At 37.9% G+C, this 26,262-nt stretch overlaps 1 protein-coding gene across 1 annotated transcript in view; it reads left to right on the plus strand.

Annotated features, from left to right (window-relative positions):
• The window catches only part of LOC130091381 (phosphatidylinositol 3-kinase regulatory subunit alpha-like), a 123,583-nt gene extending 98,255 nt beyond the window's left edge, over positions 1-25,328 (plus strand). Inside the window, exons 5-7 of the mRNA XM_056259237.1 lie at positions 12,743-12,874; positions 19,401-19,602; positions 25,151-25,328. Coding sequence (XP_056115212.1) covers positions 12,743-12,874; positions 19,401-19,602; positions 25,151-25,256 — 440 coding nt within the window. The 3' untranslated portion in view covers positions 25,257-25,328. The remainder of the gene's footprint in view (positions 1-12,742; positions 12,875-19,400; positions 19,603-25,150) is intronic.
• The last annotated feature ends 934 nt before the right edge of the window (positions 25,329-26,262 follow it).

A 26,262-nucleotide genomic window follows, 5' to 3' on the forward strand; every position in this document is an offset into this window, starting at 1 on the left:
ATCAACAGTGTGTTGTCATGGAGATGGCAAGCCGTTTTAGCCACGAGGATACATATTTTAGAGAAATGAGAAAGAACGAGAGAGTAAAGGTTTCATGTAGGAGGTGGAGAGGAGCAGAGAGAGGAATGACTCATGATTCAGGTGCATCGAAGATCGACAAGTGCATATGCAGTAAATTCAAACTAATGGTCAAGGAGGATTGACGAACGTTTGCATGTGTGCGTGAAATGTGAACATGCATTTGGTGTACAGCAAAAGCACACACATACACACACAGTTGAAAGGAAAAGAAAACTGGTTCCAGCTCCAGTCTCCCTGGATACAGTGACAGGCACACGGAGAGCGCGGCTGACCCGTGCCCACTCGACAACATGCCAAAAGCCTATATTCCCTTCCGTTTATTAATTTCGACATTCATCATGGTCGCATTTCTTGTCTTTTTCTTGCGTGAGAGAAGCTGAGCTCAGCAAAGCACAAATTAAAAACACTGCTCTCATCTTCCTCACTTCCTGCTCTCCCATTGGCTGCCAGTGATGTCATCCTGTCTCATATGCAATAGTCAATAACCTATTAGAGTCCAGCGTTTTATAGTCAGCTTGGGCAGAAGGGGCTTCTGCCGCTTGAGCTCTTCCACACCCTTTGTTTTATTGGAGTCTTTTAGCGATTGTCTTGATTAATACGTCCTAAAGTTGTAAAGATTTCTGAGGGGAGACGGTTCAGTGCCCCCAGGGAACACTTTGTACTGCGGGTGGTGTTATAATAGTTTTTCATTGTAAATGATGTTTTTTTTTTTTTTTTTTTTTTGTGTGTGTTTGTAAATTCAGGCCGTTTAAAGACCTCAGATATGTAATCATTTGTGCATATTAATTTTATATGGTATATTTGGCGTGTATAATGCATCGCATGCACATTCACCTTTACATTAACCATTAACAAAACCTTATCATTCACTCTTGAAGACCTAAGATGTGACATTTCAGCAGTCTTATTGGAAATTTCCTCAGATTGCCTCTCTAGTTTTGTTTACGCTCACTCTACCTGCATAATCCATCCATGTCATTTGTCCTGTCCAGCTCTTTCTCCTCTTTTCTGCAGATACAGCCTTGGAAGTGATCACTAACAATGATGTCATCCCTTAATTGCTCTTTTTTCCTCCCTCTCTCTCTCTCTCTCTCTCTCTCTCTCTCTCTCTCTCTCTCTCTCTCTCTCTCTCTCTCTCTCTCTCTCTCTCTCTCTCTCTCTCTCTTACACACACACACATACTTGTGGCCAGACTCCTCCCTCGTTCAGCCTTTTTGACTCTTAAAGTGTCCTGACAGAGATGTTCTGATCGATCAAATCGCTGAGTTAGGGCCCGTTCAGAAAAGATGCGCGCTTTCATCAATCTGCACAGTTTGTAAATAGTTGTTATACTGTACATGCACTAAGTGAGTGTTTTTGAACGTTGTGATGCATCTTTTTTGTGTGTGTGTCTCCTCCCATGAGTGCTTGACTTTTAAGATGCCACATCAAGTTAAAAGAGGTTAACTGAATGTTGTGATGCATCTTTTGTTTTTTGTCTCTACCATGAGTGCTGGACTTTTAAGATGCCATGTCAAGTTAACGTTTTAAATAGTATGTCAGGACACCTGAATTCTGTTTCATTCTGTTTTTAAATGCTTGATCTCATCCTGTGTGCATACTGTAGATGGATGGATAGATAGTTGGATGTATAGATAGACGAATAGATGGATAAATGGTTGGATAGATGGATAGATAGTTGGATGGATGGATGGATAAATGATAAATGTTTGGATAGGTGGATAGATAGTTGGATGGATGAATGAAAGGATGGATAGATGGTTGGATAGATATATGGATGGAAGAATAGATTGATGGATGTCTTTTAAAAAAATCAAGGAAATGATCAATGATATGACCTTTTTAAAACCAAATGTCCTCAATGACAAACATGTTATATAACTGGCAAAGATTTCTTCTGCAGTGTAATGCCACAGTTGTATCGTCTCTATTTTTCCACTCTCTCTCATTTCTCCCCTCTTCTGAACTCCTTTTCATTCGCTCATTTCCGCTCCCTTTTCATGTCCTCCTCGAAGACTTGATTGGATGTGGACACATAATGCACAGTGCCAAACCAGAGCAAATTAAATTGTGAGTTTACAGCAGCTTAAACTGAATAACAACATATCAGTGTCTCCGTCTCTTATGCATATTCCTTGTTTTTCTTTCTTGCTTTATTTCTTTTTATTGCTCTTGTTTGCTTTCTTTTTTCCTCTGTTTACTTATTTGTCTCTCTTTATTTGGGTAATTTTAATCATTTTAGACTTATGTCATCTATTATCTGTGGTCAAAACACATTTTCTCATCAGCAGCCCAGGAAGAGTAATTTTATATAATTAAGATTGATTTTTTTTGCAAAGTTGCCATCTTTTCACTTTATTAGATTAGAGTTGTTTAATGACCTGCAGCTTTAATCAGTGGGAGGTTTAGTCTGTTGGGTTTATGATGAGGCCTACTGTATTTGGTGCAGTCTGTAGTTCATTGTCTGTTGATTGCTTTGAGTCTGTTGGTGTCCCTCTTCTCTGTGCACTGGCTTTTCTTGTCCTTGCTTTCATCGCCTGAGATGTTTATGTGAAAATCTCCTCTTCATTTTTTACACTCATCACCTTCTCTCCACTCTTGCACATGCATGCTCGCACATACACATATGCACGCTCACAGCACTCCTGTCCCAACCCAGAGGGTAAACAGTGGGCGCTCCACAGGCGTCATGAACTGTACTGTTGCACATTGCTGGTATTTGTGTTTGTGAGTGTATACACAAGGAAAATGGTAGATATATTGACAAAATGAACAAGACTGTTTTTGTGGTGTCTAAATGTATTTTTTGGTCTACAAAAAAACTTGCAGCACAGAGCAGAATAAACAATGCCATAGTTTTTTTTTATTTTTTTTTATTGTTCACTCAAAAATTAAAACTGTCATATGCTTACCCTATTGTCTTTCAAAAACCTGTATGAATTTCTTAACCTCTTGAGATGCACTGACCTGACTTCAGGCTTGACGTCACTTCGTTTACCATGGTAAACATTTAATATGTAGACTATACTGTCTAAAAATATTAAGAATGTTAACAAATTATACATCTGAGTTCTAAGGGTTTAGTTTCAATCTACGGTGTCTGTTTTACGATATACACTATATTGGCAAAAGTATTGGGACACCCCTCAAAATAATTTAATTCAGGTTCCAATCACTTTCTTGGCCACAGTTGTATAAAATCAAGCTCTAGGGATGCAGACTGCTTCTACAAACATTTGTGGACTTTAGAGCAGTGGAGACATGTTCTCTGGAGTGACAAATCACGCATATATGTCTGGCAATCCGATGGACGAGTCTGGGTTTGGCGGTTGCAGGAGAAGGGTACTATTGGCGTACCCTTCTTTCAGGGTTTTTTTCAGGGGTTGGGCTTGGCCCCTTAGTTCCAATGAAAGGACCTCTTAATGCTTCAGCATACCAAAACATTTTGGACAATTTCATGCTCCCAACTGTGGGGGAAAAGTGTGGGGATGACCTCTTCCTGTTCCAACATGACTGCGCACCAGTGCACAAAGCAAGGTCCATATAAGACATGGATGAGCAAGTGTGGTGTGGAGGAACTTGACTGGCCTGCACAGAGTCCTGACCTCAAACCGATAGAACATCTTTAGGATGAATTAGAGCAGAGACTGTGAGCCAGGCCTTCTCATCCAAGATCAGTGCCTGGCCTCACAAATGCGCTTCTAGAAGAATGGTCAAAAATTCCCATAAACACACTCCTAAACCTTGTGGAAAGCCTTCGCAGAAGAGTTGAAGCTGTTATAGCTGCAAAGGGTGGGCCAACTCCATATTAAACCTACAGATTATGGGATGTCATTAAAGTTCATGTGCATGCAAGGCAGACGTCCCAAAACGTTTGGCAATATAGTGTAGATAATCCAGCAAAAGTAATTATTAAAGAGGTAGTTCACCCAATAATGAAAAGTCTGTCATTTACTTTATTTCCTTTAAAAGCTGTATGACTTTCTTTCTTTTGTAGTACTTAAAAGAAAATATTTTGAGAAATGTCTCAGTTTTTTTTTTGTCTATACAATGGAAGTCAGTGATAACTAAAACAGTTTGGTTACCAACATTCTTCAAAATATCATATTTTGTGTTCAGCAGAAGAAAGTATAGTCATACAAGTTTGGTTTTTTTACCCCCGAGAGCACTTGGTCACCATTCACTTTCATTATATTGAAGAGAGCAGCTCAAACATTCTGCTAAAGATCTCCTTTTTTGTTCTGTGGAAGAAATGTAAATTCCTAAGGTCTTTGTCATTTCAGCAGTTTTACACCCACGACAGCAAGATGTTTTGGTGTCTGTGAGTCAGATCACAGAACAATGAAGGAGGTGAATGAGTTCAGTTTTAAGAGGAACATGGCCGGGTCCACAGTGGGTCTTGTGGTCATACAGGAATGAGGGCTGTCATCTCTGAAGCTATTTTACTCTCCCTGTCCCTAAAGGTTGCGCCTTACTGGAACAGCTCTCTTCGTCACCCCAACATATCAACGAACACACAGCATCAAAGATAACGATAACATAGCATGCTAGTCACGGCTAAAAACAGCCAGCACACAAAAACATAGCCGTTCACAAAACACTGAATTGCTGAACCATTGAGCTAGCTGTGTCAAAAGAGATCAACTGAGCAGGCATTTGTTCTAGAGTTGGATAGACATCAGGTGTCATCTGTGTTTTCTGTTACTAGTTTTCCCTATGTTAGTTTCTGCCTTGGTTGCCCTTGTGTGTGCTCACTTGTTTCCATAACAACCCATTGTGTTTACCTGTGTCTTGTTTAGCTCCATCGTTTGGTCTATTTATGCTGCCTTCAGGTGCTATTGGAACTATTGTAAATATGAGTTTCCTAGTTAAAAAATGGAACATGAACGCCCTCTCAAATAGTTTTTACCACCGGGAAGCTCAGGGATAATTTTGATACCCAAGTGTCATGGACTTTAAACATGGACTGGTATTCTTTATTATTATTTTCCCACAAAAGCTACATCGCCTTGTCTTGACATTAAAGTAGTGCATATTTACATATATGAATAACCATTTGAAGCGTGTTGGTTGTCAGTGAATGGGACGTTAAATATCATATTGGCTTCAATAGACCTCCATGATTCATGTTCTTTCTGACAACCAATCACTTAAATGGGACAAGCTTGTAATCACAACTTCAGAAGTGGGAAGTAGGAAATTTCAGATAGCGCATTAAAGGCAGCATAAAACCCTCTGTTCAGTTCAGTTCTAGTTCTGGTGTCTTCAATATTTACGGTTGGTTGTGTTCGTTCTCCTGCGGTTTTCTTCTGTGCCTACAGTAGCAGTTTGTTTTGTTTTTGTCTAATAGAGACTGACTCCACATAGATCCCCCATTTGCCTTTATTGGAACCAAATAAATATGATATTTTATTATATGATATGATTAATATAATTTTTTAAAGCTGCAGTCCGTAGTTTTTACATAATTGAACCATTGAAATGTCTTACCTGTCAAGCCGTCTCTGCGTCCGTTTTGAACACCGGTAAAACAGAGTTCAAAAGCCCTTCCGATATTTATCCTTGTTTTCGCATGGGCCCGGTTGCAGTCTCTATTTTTCTGTAGCCACTCTGAAGTCTGAAGTCTTCTGCATTTTACAACGGGTGAATCTCCAGTTGTCACTGGTGATTGTCGTTTGAACCTTTCTGAATCCGCCATCAAATTGAAAAGTTTAATTACAGTATATCAAGTGCTGTGAGAAAAGGCTACACATCTCCACCTCCAACATCCTCACACGCAATATAGTCGACTAGCCGAGACTCCTTCTTTATGTGTACAGATGTGAGGTAATGACGCAAAGACATGCTCGAATTTCCCGCAGAAATCCACCAGTACCACTGGAATTAAAAACATGATTACAAGCTTACCGTTTTGAATCGAGCTACGGCAAGCAGATAGTTTTGAAAATGTATTATATAATTTTTAACCCCAAAAAAGCTTTAAACATGATTTTTTCATTATAAATATAGTGATTACATCTAAAGTGGACACCTAATTTGATATATGATATTACCATCTGAATCTAATCATGTCATGTCAACAAATGAAAAAGTCAGCCAGCTGTTTATTATCAGTTAATTATTGTGCCTTTAGCCCCAACAGTAGGGGGGCATCATCAAAAGCGGATGTGAAGAAAAGCTGATTTTTGTGCCATCTAGTGGTTTAAAAAAAAAATAAAGTCAAATGCGCCTTTTACCCCAGTGGGCCTTTAGCCCTGTTGTAGCCTATATATAAAATTGATCCATCGCCTGAAATAAACTGTGAGAGTAACTGACCATTTGGGGTTTGGTTATTCTCCATGCACAAAGGCCTTAAATGCCCCGATGCATGTCCCCTGCGAGCCTTGTGTCTGAATGCCTTTCTCTGTTTGCACCCGTAAATACCATAAACAAAAGCCTCTGGGACTCTTGTGTTGCTCAGAGAGTGGCTGGTGACAGGAAGATAGAGGAGGCGACAGAGAAATTGAAGTGAGGGATCAAGGGTAGTGCCGGGTGAACACAGATCATGGACCAGATAGCAGCACTAAGGGTTAAAGTAGGCTTAGTAGAGCATAAATTTGTGGATTGACCCACAGAATGCTTTGACATGGTGTGAGTGTATTTGCTTGGCTTTATGTGCACATGCGAAGGCAGAAAGCGTCCTGGACAGGGTCAGGTATTCTGTTCCATTATACTGTTCCAGTACAGACTGGCACCAAGCGTGTAATTCTGGTAAAATGTTATGAATATCATAGGGAATTGGGAGTTACCACTTCTGGGAGTGTATTATTAGTAGACTCAGGCGAAATCGGTGGACTATTTTTGCATTTTGTGCACTTATTTTGAAATTTGTGGAATGGGATTTAAATGTGATTTTAAAAAGTGTTAAAGGGACAGGTCACCTAAAAATCTTCTGTGGAACAGATATTTTGAGGAATGTTGGGGTCCAAACAACATTGGACCCTATTGACTTTCAAAGTTCCAGTGTATGGACAATAATTCTGTTCTACAGAAGAAACAAATGCATTCAGGTGAGTAATTGATCATAAAATGTTCATTTTGGGGGGAACTATCCCTTTAAATGGAGAACTACACTCTCATTGGTAGCAGTTTCTTGTGCATGCCGGTTCCATTTGAGACCAATTAATTTGTTTTTTTGAATAGATAATATCTGGATCACTAAAATGGACATGGATAGTAGAGCAGATTGAACTGCCTTTTTGGTATTCATGATCGCAGTTTTAAAAATGTTGGTTCATATGAGGAGATCACAGTATGGCGTCTAAGCCATGCAGGAAACACTTTGATGTGTGGGTGAAAATACAAGTGAGTCAAGTGGAGAGAAAAGGAAAAATGGAAAAATCCAGATCCATTTCTGTCACGGTGTGGGAGCTTCAAACATAAAATCACAATGTGGCACTGAGTCAAACATTCTGTATGCATACACACACCGACCGTGATTCCCACTGTGAGAAATCTGATTACTTTCTCTGAAAACCTTAGTGGTAAGGCAGTGAAGCCACTCATGCGGTGTTATTAAAATGATGTATTTCTTTCCTTATTTATTTTATTTTGTGTGCAAATGCAAATACCTGTAATGATCCATTTTTCATTATTATAAAACTGTTGGATGATTGTTTCTCCTTTCCAAACCAAAGCAAATCTTAGCAACTTAACTTATAAATTACTTGAGCTTTATGTTAATTATCTAATCGTGCTCTGAAATAAAGCTGATATTGTCTTATTTAGAGACATGAGCTATCTCTTTAAAATATGATATTGTAAATAGTATCAGAACCTTGAATTAGCTATGTGTCCTTGCAAAGCTCAGTCAGATTTGTAAAATACCGCAGTTCTTTGTCTCTCTCAAATGAATGTCAGCAGACATCTTAGTGTTATTTACAACAGGTCGAACAACAGGCTAATATGAGGCAAAAAAAAAAAACCAAAAACGTTCTTTCGCCTGACAAGAAGGAATTGTAAAGAACCACAGAGCAAACACATACTAATTCCATCACTATTCGCATGGTGCTTTTTGATTTAGAGGCCAATGATTTTTTGACAACTGTTCTTTTTTTTATGCAACACAGTCACAGCTTTTACCATTGTGAGTGAGTTGGGTTGCCGGCATGGCACAGCTGAGTGAAAGAAGAGATGCTGTGAATCTAATTCCCTTAGGCAGAAAAAGCACCACTGTTTCACCTATCCACATTTTCCGGGCATTTTATCAGGACCATTCCATTAGCTTTAATCTTCATTATTAGATTTGATGTGAAAACTTCACTGAAAATAATTTGATCATTTGACATTTTCTCCTTCAATAAACCAGGGATGGACCACAAATGAACCAAGGTGCAGTTTATGGTTGCTGAATACAATAATGGTTAACTCTGTTTGAGAGGATTTACATGTGATGTATTTTTATTTTGTTTACTTTACTTTTAATATATATATATATATATATTAAAAGTAAAGTAAACATATAAATAAATAAATATATATATGTAACGGGTCAAATATGTGTTTCCATTTGCTACATTTATTTTCATGTATGGCCCCTTTAAATCGCACTCTCCGTCCAGATCTGGTAGTAGGATGAACTGGTTCCGGTAGGGTCAATTAGATTCGCGCCAGCCAAGAGAGTGAATGGTTGCGGTGAGTGAGTGCTCCATGAGTAAAACATTGTGATAAATATATAACCATTTTATGGGTTAATACTGAGTTATACGTGTGTTTAGATTTATGTTATTTGATTTGTGTTCGTGCCACTGTTATATGTATTGTAATATGTATTTAATGTTCACCTCCATTATAGAATGTGCACAAGGGTGATCGCTGAATCTGATTATGTTATTCAACAGAATAAAAATACATCATAAAGCGCGATTTGGTGTCCATCGTGAATTAACACACAACACAACGCAGAGACAACACTGTTGCATATACATATATGGACCCTTTTTAATTTTATGGTTTAACATATCAGGACAAAAAAAAAAAAATCTGGTCCTTGGCAGGTCTTAAAATTAGGTAACAACCTCAGTTGAACAACAACACATGCCATATTACACAGTGTCATTGTTTATTTAACAAAAATGTAGCCATCAGTGACAAATAAATGCACTCTTACTGCTTCCATAGGAACTAAGAGGGAAAGCAGCAGTCAGGCACTGCCAATCAAATGCCTTTGATTAGTTGATCACAGGCAAACATGACCACCTCTATAAAAGCAGAAGTTTTTGTCAGTTTGCTGGTCTGGAGCATGCAGGTGTGTGTTAACACAATGCCAAGGAGGAAAGACATCAACAATGCTCTTAGAGAAGCAATTGTTGCTCTATTATTCTACAGTGAGGAAGATTTTTCACAAGTGGAAAACATTTAGGACAGTGGCCAATCATCTCAGACTCTACAGGCCTCAGTTAGCGTGTTAAATGTACAATTAGAAAAAGACTGGTCAAGTATGGCTTGTTTGGAAGGGTTGCTAGGAGAACCTAAAAAGGAGAACATCTTCTCTCTAAAAAGAACATGGCAGCACTGCTTAGGTTTGCAAAGTTGCATCTGAACAAACCACAAGACTTCTGGAACAATGTCCTTTGGACAGATGAAACCAAAATGGAGATGTTTGGCCATAATGCACAGCGCCACGTTTGGTGAAAACCAAACACAGCATATCAGCACAATCATACCATCTGTCGAACACGTTGGTGGAGGGGTGATGATTTGGGCTTGTTTTGCAGCCACAGGACTTGAGTCGACCATAAGTAAGTATTCTAGAGTCAAATGTGAAGCCATCTGTCTGACAGCTAAAGCTTGGGCAAAAATGGGTCATGAAGCAGGACAATGATCCCAAGCACACCAGCAAATCTACAACAGAATGGCTGAAAAAGAAAAGAATCTATGTGTTGCACTGACCCAGTCAGAGTCCAAACCTCAACTCGATTCAAATGCTGATGTTCATCTGAGGTTGCATTTACCTAATGATTTAATGATTTTGTATTATGTCCTGATACGTAAAGCCATATATATATATATATATTCCTGCTTTTTGGACCACTATAATTTACACCTTTATTTTCCTCCATAGCTCATGCTATGATTTGTAGGTCAGCGCTTCCACAGGGACTAAGCCATCTGTAAAATTTTAACAGCAGATAATGACCAGCTGAGGCAGCTTTATCCAGAGCCAGTGGTGACCTTTACCCAAAGGATCATGTTGATGACTCGTTTCAAGGCTTTTAACTTACAGCACCAACCTCTAAAACCAGTCTGAAGGTTTTCAGGCTATTATCACAACCTTTTGGTCCTTCACCATGTGACATCTCTTTACACATTTTAATCAGGTACTATTGGGTCAATGTGGAGAGTGGGGTAAAGCCAAAATGATCATAAATGATTATGTGTCCCGGTGACCAACATATGGTGCTAGGCACAATAAACAAAGGCCTGGCAGATCAATAGTTTTAGGCTAGACAGCTTCGAGAACTGAATTTGACAATGAGTTTAATTGATAGGCATGTAAATGAATGAATGGAGAGATAGGGATGGGGCAAAAGCCTCTTGATGACCTAGACAAATCTGTTTATAGTGGATTAGACACTTTACAAGCTGGGCATTTAAAAGCACACTTCAACAATATATGGATCAAGCCAAACAGGGGGAAACAATCAATTTGGGCCACTGGCAGGCAAGAAATTAAAGATCAGTAGATGGGCATCCACTGTCAGGGTGATTAGAAAAATAAGAAATACATGTGGAAGCTCAAAATGGACATCGCGACCAGTAAATGGGATTCATTGAGAAACCGTGATCAATAGGTGGTAGTTTCTCGCATGACTGTTCCCCTGTGATAGAGGGGGACTTGGGTTATGGCAAATCCCTGCACTAATCTTGCCTGATATTAGCCCAGCACAGTTTGTTAGCCATGTGAGTTTAATGTAAAATAACACTTTTTTCTTTAGTGGCTTGATAAATTGCATATTTTTAGAAGTGCAATCAACATGATGGCGAGACAAATTGTTCAGCCATCCTTTAAGCGGTCTTTTGAAAAATCTGATGGAAGTAAGACTGAGGTTTTGCCTACTTTTATGTTAGAGTTACAAAGTTGTTACGTTAAAAGTTCAACTTTTAGAAAAAGCTTCAAGATATTGCGTTTTATTTCCCCCATTCCACTGCATTTTATTAGTGACCTATAAATAGTGCAAATTCTTAAATAATTATTAATCATTTTGATGTTCTCATTTTTAATTGTTTAAAATATTTTTGATTTATTATTATTTACACTACCCTCATTGTATACTACACTAAATTGCATTCAATAAAAAAGACTCAACACATAATGGTCTGTTTTTTTTCTCTTTTTTTTTCTGTTACTGTGATATGGGCTCTTTAGGTTTTTTAAGGTCTTTTTATAGTTTCATCTGCCATTGTAGGTCCCTCCCAAGCAGTTTGTATTACTTACCTGGTTCATATGGAATACTAAGCTTTGCACTGGAAGCAGGCATAATGGCAAGTCAACAAACTAATCACATTTAGAGAGAAAAGGTCATCAGCAAAGCTTAATGGGTTTCTGATTTCACTGGAACCTGATTGCAGCGAAACTTTATTTTACAATTAGTCAGAGGGACAATCAATGCAGTTACAATTTATCCGTAGGGGTCAGACACTTTTCTTGTATTAAAATGGCATGGGATGTTGGAGAGCAGTAAAGGATTGAAGAGGTTCATTCATTCATTCATTCAAGGATGAGATGAAAAAATATATCATAACCATAATAAACCAAGTTTAATTAAAACACTGTTGACAAATATATGATGGGGGTTACCTTATTACCTTACCTTACTACCTAACTACTCATTTACTTCCTTTAAGTACAGAAAGGAGAGAGAGATGAATCAGAATGATTCGTGAATTAGTGTTTTTTTTTAAGCTGAAGTCTCAATAACTAGATGTTAAAGATTGACAGCTCAAAATTGTATTCATAGTTTTATCCAGATGTCCAACATGTGCAATGAATGTGTCAAAATGACTCACATGCTTCTGAGCTCTACATATTTTCCTAGATTGTTCACTTCCTAAAAATGGGGTTTCAGTGCCCAACATTCTGCAGGCATTGTGGATTGTACAGTAGGAAAGTATTTACGAATCTGCAGTTATACCCAAACTATAAATGAAAAAGCTCTGATCTAAAATATGTGAGAGTTCTGTCAGTGCCTTTTACACCTTTCCAATACATCAATATGCCATTATAATTTCAGCACAATGAAGGGACCTTTAAAATTACTACTGTATAATTGCAGTCTTTCAAGCTGCCATTATCCTAGGCTTTGAGTTATTGACCGGGAGACTTCCACTCAAATTTACTCTTTGTTGAGCTTGTGACTGGGTCGTTGTCCCCAGAGGGTGCATGAATGGTCAGGGGATCTGACCATCACTGTAAGTGAATCGTTATAGGGTTTTGCCAAGGGCACATGGTTTGGAAGGGTAAATAATGGAGAAAGCACCCTGGGAGCCTTTAATTAACCATTCTCTCTCTCTCTCTCTCTCTCTCTCTCTCTCTCTCTCTCTCTCTCTCTCTCTCTCTCTCTCTCTCTCTCTCTCTCTCTCTCTCTCTCTCTCTCTCTCTCTCTCTCTCTCTCTCTCTCAGACCCAGCAGGGGTGGACTTTGAGCAATATGAACTGTCCGTTTTGGCTGATACTCTTAGGAGTTACATTCAGGAATTACCCTGCCCACTCATCCCAGCTGTAGTGTACAGTGAGCTGGTCTACACTGCTCAGGGTAAGCTGAACACAAAACATGTAAACACCACAATTATATATATATATATATAGCTATATATATATATAGCTATATATATATATATATATACTGTATGGAAAATTAATATATACATTTCATGACACAATGGTAAACATTTTAATGAATTGTACTGGTTTCTCTGTTTGCTCTCTCTTTTTTTTTTTTTTTTTTTTTTGCAATTGCAATGGGTACTTTGGCTTTCAAGTTTTAAAATGAAGAAAGCACAGAAGTATCATAAAAGGGGTGTGTAGTATGTATGACTTGTAGACTATAGTCTTAATTCTAAGCAGGGCCGGCCCAAGTAAAAACAAGTATTGATATAATTATAAAGACACACTGCACTTTACTTTCCGTTTACAACAAGCAAATACGGCCCACTGTGTTTGGGTGGCCACAAAAGAGGTTCTAAAAAAGCTATAGTAATTCAGAATAGTACACTGTAGCAATGTATGTTGTTCAGGGAAGAAGGAGGCGGGAACCGGCGAACATTCAAACACTTTAATTATAAAATAAACACAAAACGAAAGTAAAAGGGGCAGTCCCGCACGGACGACCGCCGCACACACATAAACAAAACATAACATAAATGTTCAGGCCTGGTCCTCTCTTGTCCTTCACTGTCGTCACTCCTCATTTTATGCTTCCGTAGCTCATCCATGAGATACGAGGCTGGACGCTCATTATCAATCGCCACCGGCCTCGCGCCGTTCTCTCACGGCTCTCGCCCTCACCCTGTTGCCACATACACAAACATCAATGTCTGCCATAAAGAGTTGTTAACTTGTGATTTTGTTCATTTTTATGTTTTTATATTTCTATTACAGTCTTTCTTTTTCGTTGATTTTTAGCTTTGTTATAGTAAACATATTGTAATCTGTACTAAAAAGATGTTAATTGGCATAAACATACACAAAGAATGCTCCATTTAAAATCACTAAAAAGCTGTCACTCATCTCAGTTCATCGCAATCTCACAAAGTTCCGTTATAATCAATGAAGCTGTCTATACACTGCTGTGAATCTCTTATTTACATTGTGTCTACACTTTGTTTGTTATATCGAGAGGATTTGCTAATGTGCAGAACTTGCTGGCGTTTTGAGCGGTGAGTGGATTCTGACTTAAACACCTCTGATTGGCCATTTGTTCAAGAGATCAACAAACATGTCTGTGATTGGCTTCATTGTTCAACGCTGCTAAAACAAATAGAAACATTTGACGTTCTCCAGAGCTCAAACACAAAAACGCACTGGAACGTTTGTCAAATAAGTTTCGCCGATATTATATTTTTGCTTGCTTTATACTCTTGCTTTCGTTTGAGGCTGCTTAGCAACCACCTATGCCACTGGCCAGCCCTGATTCTAAGTCATGCAATAGCTGCTCATTGAGTCGCATTGAGTGAATTAAACTTGAGAAATGGAAAGTCACTGAAAAGATACAACTCTAAAGAACGCTGAACATCAACTCTAAACTTGCCAATAAAATCTAGGATTTAAGTACATTTTCAGTGAATAATGAATGGTATCACTTTTATGATACTTTTTAAAGCTTTTTTCATTGCCTCAGTGTCCATTCTTTATAATTGCCATTCAGTACATTTCTTCAAACTTCAAAGTTTGAAATGCATGCTGGTGAGTAAATTATGTAAGAATTGAAATGTTTAAAATGCACAACTAAATTGGGTGGGTGTCTTCTTTACTATATAAATGCTAAATGTTCAGTGGGCAGAAAGAGGCTTGAGCGAGGCCTAGAACAAAAGTAGTTTGATAGAAAGAGAGAGGCAGAGAGAGAGAGAGAGAGAGAGTGTGTATGTGTGTGTGTGTGTGTGTGTGTGTGTGTGTGTGTGTGTGTGTGTGTGTGTGTGTGTGTGTGTGTGTGTGTGTGTGTGTGTGTGTGTGTGTGTGTGTGTGTGTGTGTGTGTGTGTGTGTGTGTTAGTGGGGGCGCTACTATGCCGGAGGGTAGGTTCACACCATCTCTCTCTGACTTCGCTCTGCAATACTCCTACTGAAAATGAAACAAGCGTACACAGAGTCTGCCCTATCTTTTAGATATGCCTGGTTGCTCAAAATTGTTGCTTGACTTTGTAAGGACAAACCAAATTATGTACGCACCCTCGCTGAGTAATGCTACATCATGTTTCTAATGCCTGAGAATTCTTACCGACAATTTATATCCTTAAATTTATTGATTGAATAATATTTAATTTATTAATATTTAATAGTTACTTTTCCACTATATTTTCCACTAATAATTGACATTTTCTTACCTTTTTGGCATTCCATTTATCTATGGTTCATGCCTTCGATCTGCAATATTGTCAATCTGCAATCTTCTAAAAACTTAACAAATCATTCACTTCATAATGTCTTGATTAGTTTTTATGATTGGTCCCTTAGAGTGGAAAGTCTAATTGCAGTTTAATTAGTTCCATTTAGATTATGCAATAGTAACATGTTTGATTGATTGTCTTGTACACCTAATAGTTACATTTTCCATCTTCAGATATACAGGCGCTGTTATGTGAGTTACTTAAACGAATTGCAAGATCTCAAGTGAAATATTACATCATAATAACTACTACTAATTTTTAATATTAGTTTTGTGATGCAGTGAACAAAAATCAAGACAATGACTTACTATAATGTACTTTGGACTATAATACATTTTGTATCGGGTCAGTGTGTCTTCAAATCTTATAATGCTAAGTCTCTGTAGGATTTGCCATATGGCATATTCAGCATTTTTGTAATAACCGTTCTAAAAAATCAATGGGCTATTATGGCAAATAAGCTTTTCTGGAAAGTCCCTTTGTCATGGGGTGCTCTTAACAATGCCAAATCCTACCTCCCTCTTTTCTGGATACAATCCATTTGATTGTGAAATCAGGCATGCTTTTGTTTGATATCCTTGATTTAATCAACAAACCAATGCAAGCTATTACATTTAATTTTTAAATACCATGTTATCCAAAACTCCAGGAGTTTTATGATGCATGACTTAAGGGTAGAAAAATCGAATTCATTTCAAGCTTTAAATGTAACACGAAACAGTATTGCTTCCTAAAGCATGACAATTTTACTTAGTAGAAGAAAAGTGCAAAAGGTCCTTTTTCTGCTATCTGACTCCATTTAGTGTTTTTGAGTACCAAGTCTCATTTTAAGAACATTACTCAGTGGTATCTCTCATGCCCTGAGCACCGGTGCCAATCTGGCTGGCCAGTAGCCCGTGTGCCCTCTTCCAGGAATGTGATTGGCTGTCTGCAGGGCTCTCCTTCCCTCGGTTGTGTCGTGCTGAGTCCAGATGGACTCGGCCAAGTTCCCAGCCGTGGCCTACAGCCCATGACGCTGGCCTTTATTGAACAGGGGTCAGTCTCTATTGGTAATCTCCAGGAGGCAGCACAGGGTGGGACCGTCCGGCTCCAGACTGGGGGCATGGGTGTCTGTGTCTGTGCATGTATTACTGAGAGCATGCATATAACTTGCCGATAGAAGCCCTCTTGCATCAATGGTCAGTGAGTCTCAGGCCAAGGTCAAAGTAATGACCCGTTTTCTGATCGGCAGATTGTCAGACATTCATCACTCGACCCCCTGCCACCTGCCACCCACTCCTCATAACCTTTGACCTCTCTGCACTTATCTTCTATAAGCACTATGGCAGAAGCGCCTTAACCAGCCAACACCTTAATGGCTTTGTTCATGCTCATAATTCATGCAGGAAATACATTTGGCAGGGTACTGAGTCTGTGTGAGAGCAGCTTTTAGGCAGTAATCATTGAATGTGTTGTGACCGGTAAGATTTACTGAATGTATTGCAGGACTGGCCTATCTGCAAGCTGACACCCTTGCCACAAAATTATGACTATTACTACTTTAAAAATGAAAGGGAAATGAGAAAATAATGTGTACATCTTAAGGATGAATAAAGCTGACTACAATAATATGATTTATAGGAAAAGTATGCGTTCATTTTTACTAGTTGTGATTTGTTGTATGAGACTTTTTTATTGTCAATGAGCACAAAACCAAAAATATAAATAAATTGCTTTTATTTATTTAAACATATACATTTGTATTTATTTAAACATTAATATAATATAAAATCATATAATATGTACATATTTTTGGCTTAGAATTATAATTGGCAATGTTTTTTTCTTTTCTTTTATTTATTTAAACATTATAACATAATATATTTATTATTAAATCTATTACATATAAATCGTATATACTTTGGTGGCTTAGAATCATAGGTAACACTTTACAATAAGGTTTCATTAGTTAACATTAGTTAATTTTAGTTAACATGAAATAAGAATTAACAATACTTCTACAGCATTTTATTAATCTTAGTTAATGTTAATTTCAATGTTTACTAATACATTATTAAAATCAAACGTTGTATTTGTTTGGTAACAAATGCTGTATTGCTCATTTTTAGTTCATGTTATTCATAATTGAATATGTGGCTTAGAATCAACATAGCATGTATTACATCTCTATAAATTCAATTCCTTCATGTTTGGAGTATTTGAACATTAGTACATAGTGTACATTAGTACATAGTGTACCTTTTCTATCAGTCATGGTGGCAGTTATTCGTCAAATGATTGTGACAAGAGTTATTACCAGGCATGTATTGTGAATAACCGAGGTATCAGTTCATTCTTAGTGAATTCCCCCTTATTTCTTTCCAGACTGGCTGATGTTTTTGCATTGATATCCAGATAGCTGTTCCGTTGGCTGATGAAGACAAATATTCATTGTGTGTAAGGGACTTGGGGATGAAATGCTCATAGCTTTGCTGTGCCACCAGGGTCCACTTTAGCTTAAATAAGCCTGAATCACAGATGCTGGCCTCTTTGCTGTGGGAAACCCCATCTCAAAGGAGCTCATCAATATGTTGGAAGCTGTCGAAACAACTGCATTGTCCTTGTGGGCGCTCATAGACAATAGACTCGAGGGCAATGTTAGGCTAGCACTTTAACTCCTGCTGAGCTGACTTTCCAGTCCCAGGTCATGGGTTTTGTGTTTTTATGTGCCCTAATGTCCATTGGTGCTGTTTGAGTTCCACCTATATTATTAGAACCACGTGTTTAGCCTGTTTCTCTCTGCTGGTAGATTTTGGTACTGCATCATCTGGCTGTTAAAACCATCTCATGCATTGACGGCCATTCAAAAGTATCAGTGCATTTCAATCTCAAATATTTTATGTTATTGTAAATAATTTACCAGAATTCGTTTTTTGTACTTATGTTGTTCTCTGTCTGCTGCCTTTCCCATCACAGATCAGGATTTTCAGTAAGGGTTTGGGGTTGTGAGTTGTTTTGGTGCTATCAGATCATGACCATTTGAATGCCTCTATAACAGTTGTCAACCAGGGGACCGGGGACCGCTAGGGGGGCTCAGCAAACTTCCAAGGAGGCCCCAGGATGACTTAAAAGTATTTGAATTATTAAATTATTATTATTATATTAAAATAATCTAATTCTAATCACATCAGCACTTGAAATCCCTCCCTTTTATTGAAGAAAATATTTATTGAAAGGGAATCTTCAAATGGAATCAGAAAAAGAAACATTAATATATCCATACTCCCAGTTTCTGTTCATAAAAAAAGGTATTTAAAGAAGCAGCTTTGTCATGATAATGGCAGAAGCCATTATTATAACATAAGTACAAATTACAAATTAGATACTGATAAATTATCTACATAATTTGACATAATCAAATATTTGAGTTTCAAATGCACTGATACTTTTGAATGGCTTTTAAATGGAGTGGTGAAGGATTTTATGACATGGTGTGACAGTGCCTTTTTGCAAGTAAACGTAAAAAAGTTTGGCTCCTCAACCAACTAGAGTGAAAGGTCAAATTGTGGAATGGGCTGGGAGTTACATGTATCTTGGACTTTTCATTGAAAAAAAGTTGTGTTTCAATACTTATATTGAAGCAGTATGCAAGAAAGGCCAGCAGCGGTTACACTGTCTTCGGAGGCTCTCTACTTTTAATACCAGTATGACTCTTATGATCATGTGCAATAAATCTTATATTGAATCTGTACTTTGCTTTTCTATATGCTGTTGGTATGGTAATGTAAATGTTAAACATCGAATTTTATCGAGTGTCCATGTCAACCGAGATATTAAGATTATTGGCATTAAGCAGACCGGATTATCAAATAGCTTTTAACGGTTTGTCTAGAACAAAAAGAAAGCTAGAGCTATTCTTGCAGATTGTACTCATTCACTGTTCCATGTTCCAATGCTTCCTTTTTGGTATTTGTTATAGTATGCCTAAACTTAAAAGCAATCAGTATAGGCATTATTTTGTTCCAACTGTTGTAAGTCTTTTAAGATGTCAGAATGTTGTGTGTGCTGTTTGTTTTGTTTGTGTTTTTTGTATGATATGGTTAAAAAATGTTGCTGCACCAAAAATCGCCTTTTGGGCTTATAATATACTTTGAAGTACCGAAAATAACTTATCAATATTCATCTTGTCAACCTCTCAGAGACCCAAAGCATAGAGGAGTGTGGACAGCAGCTGAAAAGAATCCTTGACTCCCCCAGTGTGCCTCAGGCTAACCACCAGCTCCTGGTTCATCTGACCCGACACCTAAGCAAGGTGGCCGAAAGTCGGGGAGCAGCTCAGGCAAGCCCCAGGCTTCTGGCTCTGGCCTACAGCGAGGTCATCTTCAAAAACAACCACTTCAGGTACTGTCAATAACTTGTAGTCAACTGAAATCTACAAGTCTTTAAGCTGCACTATCGCTTGAACGTTTTGAGTCAGATATATGTTTTAAAGTAAGTGTAAATTGCAGGTTACATTTTTCACGAAGATAATGCAATGTGCTTACTAAACATAAAGATAAGAACCGCTCACAATTGTTTTTTTTATGTTTTTTTATACCAAAATGCTGCATATAATATGAAAAGTTGGTACGTTTTACAGTGGTTTTAAGCACGCTCCCTCCCTTCCACTAGGCTGGGTGTGACTTCATAAAAGGGATTCCAAGCTTTTACTGTCTAGGCCTGGTCTATGCTCCAAGCCTAGAGTTACCGTTAGTCTAAACGGCAAGTAGGCTAGCAGTTATATTGGAGACCTAGCTAGCAAAAATGGTTAACTATTGTGTTTGTGCGGGATGTACGAATACATCAAAAACGGGGGAGAGGCTCCACAAGTTCCCCAAGGACAAATGACTGATTCATGCCTGTAAGTGTTAGCATACCCGAGGTAGATCTCGGGTATGCAAGCCCGACCCTACCCGAGCACGTTGTGTCCGAGCCCAGCCCGGCCCGACACATTAACTGTACCGGTAATTATGAGCCCGAGCCCGATTTAAACCCAACCATTTTTTAATACGTGTGTCATTATTATAACTGACGTTCTCAACTACTTTCTATGTTACTTTCTCCCGCCCGCAACATTTATGTTTTGTCCCGCTCTCGCCCGCAAAAAGACTTTTTTTCTGTACCTCCAAATACTTTCAAGTTAGCCTATGTGTCGCCACCATACACATCAGCATAAATGCTCCTGATAAATTATTTGTTATTAAAGCATTAACACACAGACCACACCGTTATAACATAAAAACAAGCAGGCTAACTTACAGTCATGCATGGTTTGGCATGACTGCGCGCAAAGTGCGCTCCCATAATAATTCCTAAAAAGCTGACATCAGTTCATCACGATCTCACACATCTCTGTTATTATCAATGAATTTTTCATAATATCTACACTTTGTTTGTTATAATTCGAGGATTTGCCAGCATACAGAATTCATCACTGAACAAAAAGTCAGTTTTGAGCGGTGAGGGAAGTCTATCGTAAATGCTTCTGATTGGCCATTGCGTTCCTAGAAATCAACACATACTGTATGTCTGTGATTGGCTACATCGCTCAACGCTGCAAACATGTTATAAATAGAAACTCTGGCCTGTAAATCGTTTCTATTTTTTTTTTTAGTTGTTCTTGTTGCTTTTCTGCAACAGATGAATAAAAATGTATTCGTTTTATGTTTTATTCATAGATATTTCTTTGAGGGAGTCCCGCGAATCGTTTTATTCTCCCTCAACCCGCACACACAGAGTGAGTGCATTACCGCCCGCGCTCCCTCTTATGACGTCATCACCCAGTTACTGTAAAAAACATGCTACCTTTGAAGAAACCCCAATAAATGTTATTTTAACGCATTTTAAGACAGACATTTTTAAATGTATACATATTGAGCACTTTAATTTACACATTAATTGGTTGTGGCGGTTAACCTGCAATTTACACTTTAAATATTTTTGAACGAAGTTTGTAATTCCAAGACAGTATTTATTTGATCAAAATACAGTAAACAGTAAAATTGTGAAATATTATTACAATTTAAAATTGTTTTCTATTTTAATTTAGCCTATTTAAAATGTTTATATATTCCTATGATGGCAAACCTGAATTTTTTCAGTTGCTGTTACTCCAATCTTCCATATCACGATCCTTCAGAAATCATTCTAATATGCTGAATTGGTGCTAAAGAAATATTTATTATTATCATCAATGTCAAAAACCGTTGTGCTGCTTCTTTTTTTCGACATGCATTTAAATCAGGATTCCATGATGAATAGAATGCTCAAAATAACAGCATTTATATGAAATATTTTTGTAACGTATTTTTGTCAGTTTTTTTTTTTAATGGATTAAGTTGAATAAAAAAATCTATTGAATGGTAGTATATATCCAGAATAAGGGGCTTTATTTGTATGAGTGTAAGTTAACTTATTTATAACAAATTATGTAACTTATTTATAACAAATTATGTAACTTTAATTACTGACTTGGCTCTGAGATAAGTCATTACTTTTCTGGACCAGCTGCATTACAATAGAAAAATGTTTGAGGTCGGAAAATAATGTATTTTCATGTTCAATTTTGTGGTTGCTCTTGTGGCAAAAAGCAGTCCTATAAAAATGACCAAAGGCGTGCATGCTCACATTTACACGTGCATGTCCATACATGTCCTTTGTTTCAGCAGAAAGCCCAGTTGAACATATGTCAAAGCCTATCTTTATTCCCCTAGTTTAATTAAAGTGGAGCAGAAAGAGATGAGGGAGCTGTTATTTCTGATCTGTCCCTCAGCCCACTGTAAGGCAGCTCTTAATGGCTGCAGCTCCAGTACAATCTCCTGAGAGGAACAGCACATTACATACAACAGATGGGAATGCTTATTAAAATGTGTTGCACTATGTTACAATACCTTGTACTTGCCATTTGAAGAGTACCAGGAGTGAATGTTGATAACTCATTATTTATGTAACCTGACTGTTATTATGTACCAAACATCTGTATCAGACTATAATACATGATGATATTTTTGACAATGGAACTGATGTTTGCATATTTCCTTATGCCACAGGTTAAATGAAGCATTATTGGGATCCCTGTCATTCTTGACTGTGGAAAAGAGGTTTCAGAGGCACCCCATAGAGACCCCTAAAAGTTACTGTGTAGAAACCATGGTAAAGCGAATGTAGATGGTGGATGTGCTGTACTAATGCTGCTAAATTAATTATATAAATAATCAGATTATGATTATGTTTGATGCAATTAAATAAGTATGAATAGTGACGGTTGCAGCAATAATCTATGTGCATTCCCATTACATCCAAATGTTCTATTTACATAATTTTTTCTGTGTATTTTGTTCTAGTACTGTCACATATTTTCGCTCACTTTATGAGTACAGTTTGTTCAAAATATAAATTACAGTTTGTTTTTCACACATCCCAATAATTTATTTGATATATGTGATTGCATCACTAATTAATAATAATCAATAATTCTTCCAAAAAGTATGGCAATAGTAACACTGTAATTATTATAATGACAATAATAATTGTATCAGTATTGATTATTGTCCATAATCATGGATCCTTAGGTAAAACTATATTGTATTTAATTATGGTAGAACTTTTAATTGGCAAGGACACATTTATTTGATCAAAAGTGACAGTAAATACTGTTACAAAAGATTTCTATTTCAAATAAATGCTGTTCCTTTGAACTTTATATTTATTAATGGATCCTGAGGAAAAGGATTCCCACAAAACTATTTAGCAGCACAACTGTTTTTAAACGTTTTAATTTTTCTTGAGTACCAAATCAGCATATTAGAAGGATTTCTGAAGGATCATGTGACACTGAAGACTGGAGTAATGATGCTGAAATTCAGCTTCGCCATCACAGGAATATATTAGATTTAAAATTTATAAAAATACAAAACTTATTTTGAATTGTAATAATCCTTTATAATGTTGTAACTAACATTTTATTTTTACTGTATTTATGTTCAGATACATTCAGCCTTGGTGAACATGAGAAACTTCTTTTTAAGAAACGAAAGTCTTACTAACTCTAAACTTTTGAATGGAAGTGCATACAGTGGTACCGAATAAATACCACATTCATCTACTATGGTATTTTCTTGTATGGAAATTGTGATATCAGTATGGTACATGTCCAAATAATATGGTAATCCCATGATACTTTTTAGCTAGTATAACTAGCCAGTATAACTCCGTTAAATGGCTGGTGACATCACACCCTCTATAAAGTGCCCTCTTGAATGAAGGACTTTAGTGCACATAATAAAGAGTAGTGTGCAAGTGAGTAACTCAGTCAGCACATTGTAGTCCATTAAGTCGCCTTGCTCTTATTCGATTGTGAGCTGCTTTCTTGTCCCTCTGCCAATAGACTCCAGTGGGACTTTCCTTGCTGTTAGCGGCCTGTCAATTGTCTTATGGCTCTGGGGTAGTTCAGGCAAAGGGAGAGGGGGGATGTTGAAGTGGAAGAGGGAGAGAGAATGCATTATGCCTCAAACAATCATTTTTGGTTAGTCATTAGCTTCACTCACTACCTGAGGTCATTGAGGCATTACAAGACCTGGATTACATCTGAATACATAAGCAAATGAACATTCTCCTCTAAAAATCCAATCGAGTTCCGACCATAAATAAACAGTCACCAGTTCGCCAAGTAGATCAGCTGCCGCAACTCATTACATGACCTATGTATGTGTGTGAGTGATTATGACTGACTTGCTTCTTGGGGCGGCAGTGGCTCAGTTGCTCATGTAGGTTGTCTACAAAGGTTGGTGGTTCAATCCCCGGTTCCACCTGACCAAGTGTCGAGGTGTCCATGAGCAAGACACCTAACCCCAGCTGCTCCTGACGAGCTGGATGGCGCCTTGCATGGCTGACACCGCCGTCGGCGTATGAGTGAGTGAGTGAATGGGTGAATGTGAGGCAAAATGTAAAGCGCTTTGGTGGCCATTGGGTCTGTGAAAGCGCTATATAAATGCAGTCTATTTACCATTTACCATGTAAGTTTCATTTATTTTTGATCTGACCTTTCCATGTTTCATGACTTATAGTTGTATATCAGAGCATTTGTTTGGGTTTAACGACAATTTTAACCCTAGCATGACAATAGGGCTTTTCACACTGCGCTTAAGCCCGGGTTATCGTTGTCCTAAACACCGATTTTTACCCCGGGTAAAGGAACGTTTTCACACTTGTAATTTAGAAGCAGGTTTAGCACCCCGTTTTTACCCAGGGTTATGAAACCCTGCTCTGCGCTTTTGCAGTGTTAACCCCGCATTGCTGTGCCAAACTTGTACAGTGTGAAATGATGCGGTGTTAGAATGTTAAACCTAGACGTTTAGCAACAGACAACCAATTGCGGGCTCATATTAGCGTGCTTTTACAGTCACGGAAACACTGCACATTGTATATAAACAGTAAATTCAGCATTTGAGAGGAAAAATGTCAAATGCTGAAAGGAAACGTGACAATTTGAGTGAAGAAGAGGCCATTTCACTCTTACCTTTGTAGACTGAAGTATCCATTCAGTAAATTTGAAAGTACAGTCGGCAATATAAGGATGCTGCAATGTTAGAGCTTTTATGTAAACAGGTCGCATGCTGCGTTCATCCAATCAGTGACACTGACCCCACAAATATGTAAATAAGAAAGTTAACCCAGGGTTTAGGAATGTACAATGTGAAATGTCAGCTTATGAATACCCAGGGATTAATTGTTAACCCCCGGGTATATTATGAGCAGTGGGAAACATGAAGCAAGATAACCCGGGGAATCAGTTTACCCGGGTTTAGAATGACCCAGGGTTAACTATTTCAAGTGTGAAAAGCCCTATAATATATACTTACTCTCTCACTCTGTCTCTCTCTGTCTCTCTCGCTCTCTCTCTCACTCTCAGTGCGGATGTAAACCCAGAACACCATGTGAAGATTCTTGAGGCACTTATCACGGTTGGAGGCCTAGTGGAGATACAAGCTGCTCAGGTAGGCCATCAGAGGTTCTGATTTTCTTTATCTTCTGTAGGTTCGCCTTCTTGGATGACCTTTTATTTGTATACCTTGAATTTTAATAACTCACCTTTGGAATTGTGTGATTGAAAGCTTTTTTATTATTTTTATTATTACAATTTAGATTTTGTCCAAACAGAGTCATGCTTTAATGTCTTTGAGGATGGACATATCTGAAGTAGATGATATAGTGTCGTCTGTGATGTAGGCCAATAAATTGTGTGTGTGAGAAAGTGAGGTTGAGAAAAGTGATTAGTTGATGTGGGCTCAGTAAATGTTCATGATACTTGCATCCTTAGATTGCTGCTTCTTTACTCCACTAAGGCCTGACTAAACTTTGTTGTTATGGATCTTCTGGCTCAACATGCCCTTTATGTTCCTTATGCTGTAAGGGTGGTTCACTACAGTAAAACTGTAGGCTACAGGATCGCCAAATGAGAAACATTATCAGTGGTACCAACCACTGCGGACTTATACCAATGACGGAAATAGGTGCAGTTAGAATAGCAAAATATGTGGGAGAGCATTGCTATAGTGTGACTATATTTTATTGCAATAGGTAGCACTTCAAAGTTAATACCAAATCAAAAGCACACAATTTGCAATTGAAAGGGTTTAATGAAATTATCTAGTTATGGTTACACTTGAAATAATTACAAAATAGATGTATGAAATGATCAAATCATATACCATTAATTGTACCCAGCATATATGTAAAATGTTACGAGAGAGAGAGAGAGAGAGAGAGAGAGAGAGAGGAGAAGAGAGAGAGAGAGAGAGAGAGAGAGAGAGAGAGAGAGAGAGAGAGAGAGAGAGAGAGAGAGAGGAGAGAGAGAGAGAGAGAGAGAGAGAGAGAGAGAGAGAGAGAGAGAGAGAGAGAGAGAAGAGAGAGAGAGAGAGAGAGAGAGAGAGAGGTCCAGGGAGAAAGGGAGATGGAAGGCTATGCTCAGGAAGAGCAAAGCCCCCAAGAAGAAGAAACAAAGAAAAGAGAGAAAAGCCCAGA

The sequence above is a fragment of the Rhinichthys klamathensis genome, unplaced genomic scaffold, assembly GCF_029890125.1.
Source record: "Rhinichthys klamathensis goyatoka isolate OS25496 unplaced genomic scaffold, OSU_Roscu_1.1 h1tg000007l_1, whole genome shotgun sequence".
In the NCBI taxonomy this organism is placed as follows: Eukaryota; Metazoa; Chordata; class Actinopteri; order Cypriniformes; family Leuciscidae; genus Rhinichthys; species Rhinichthys klamathensis.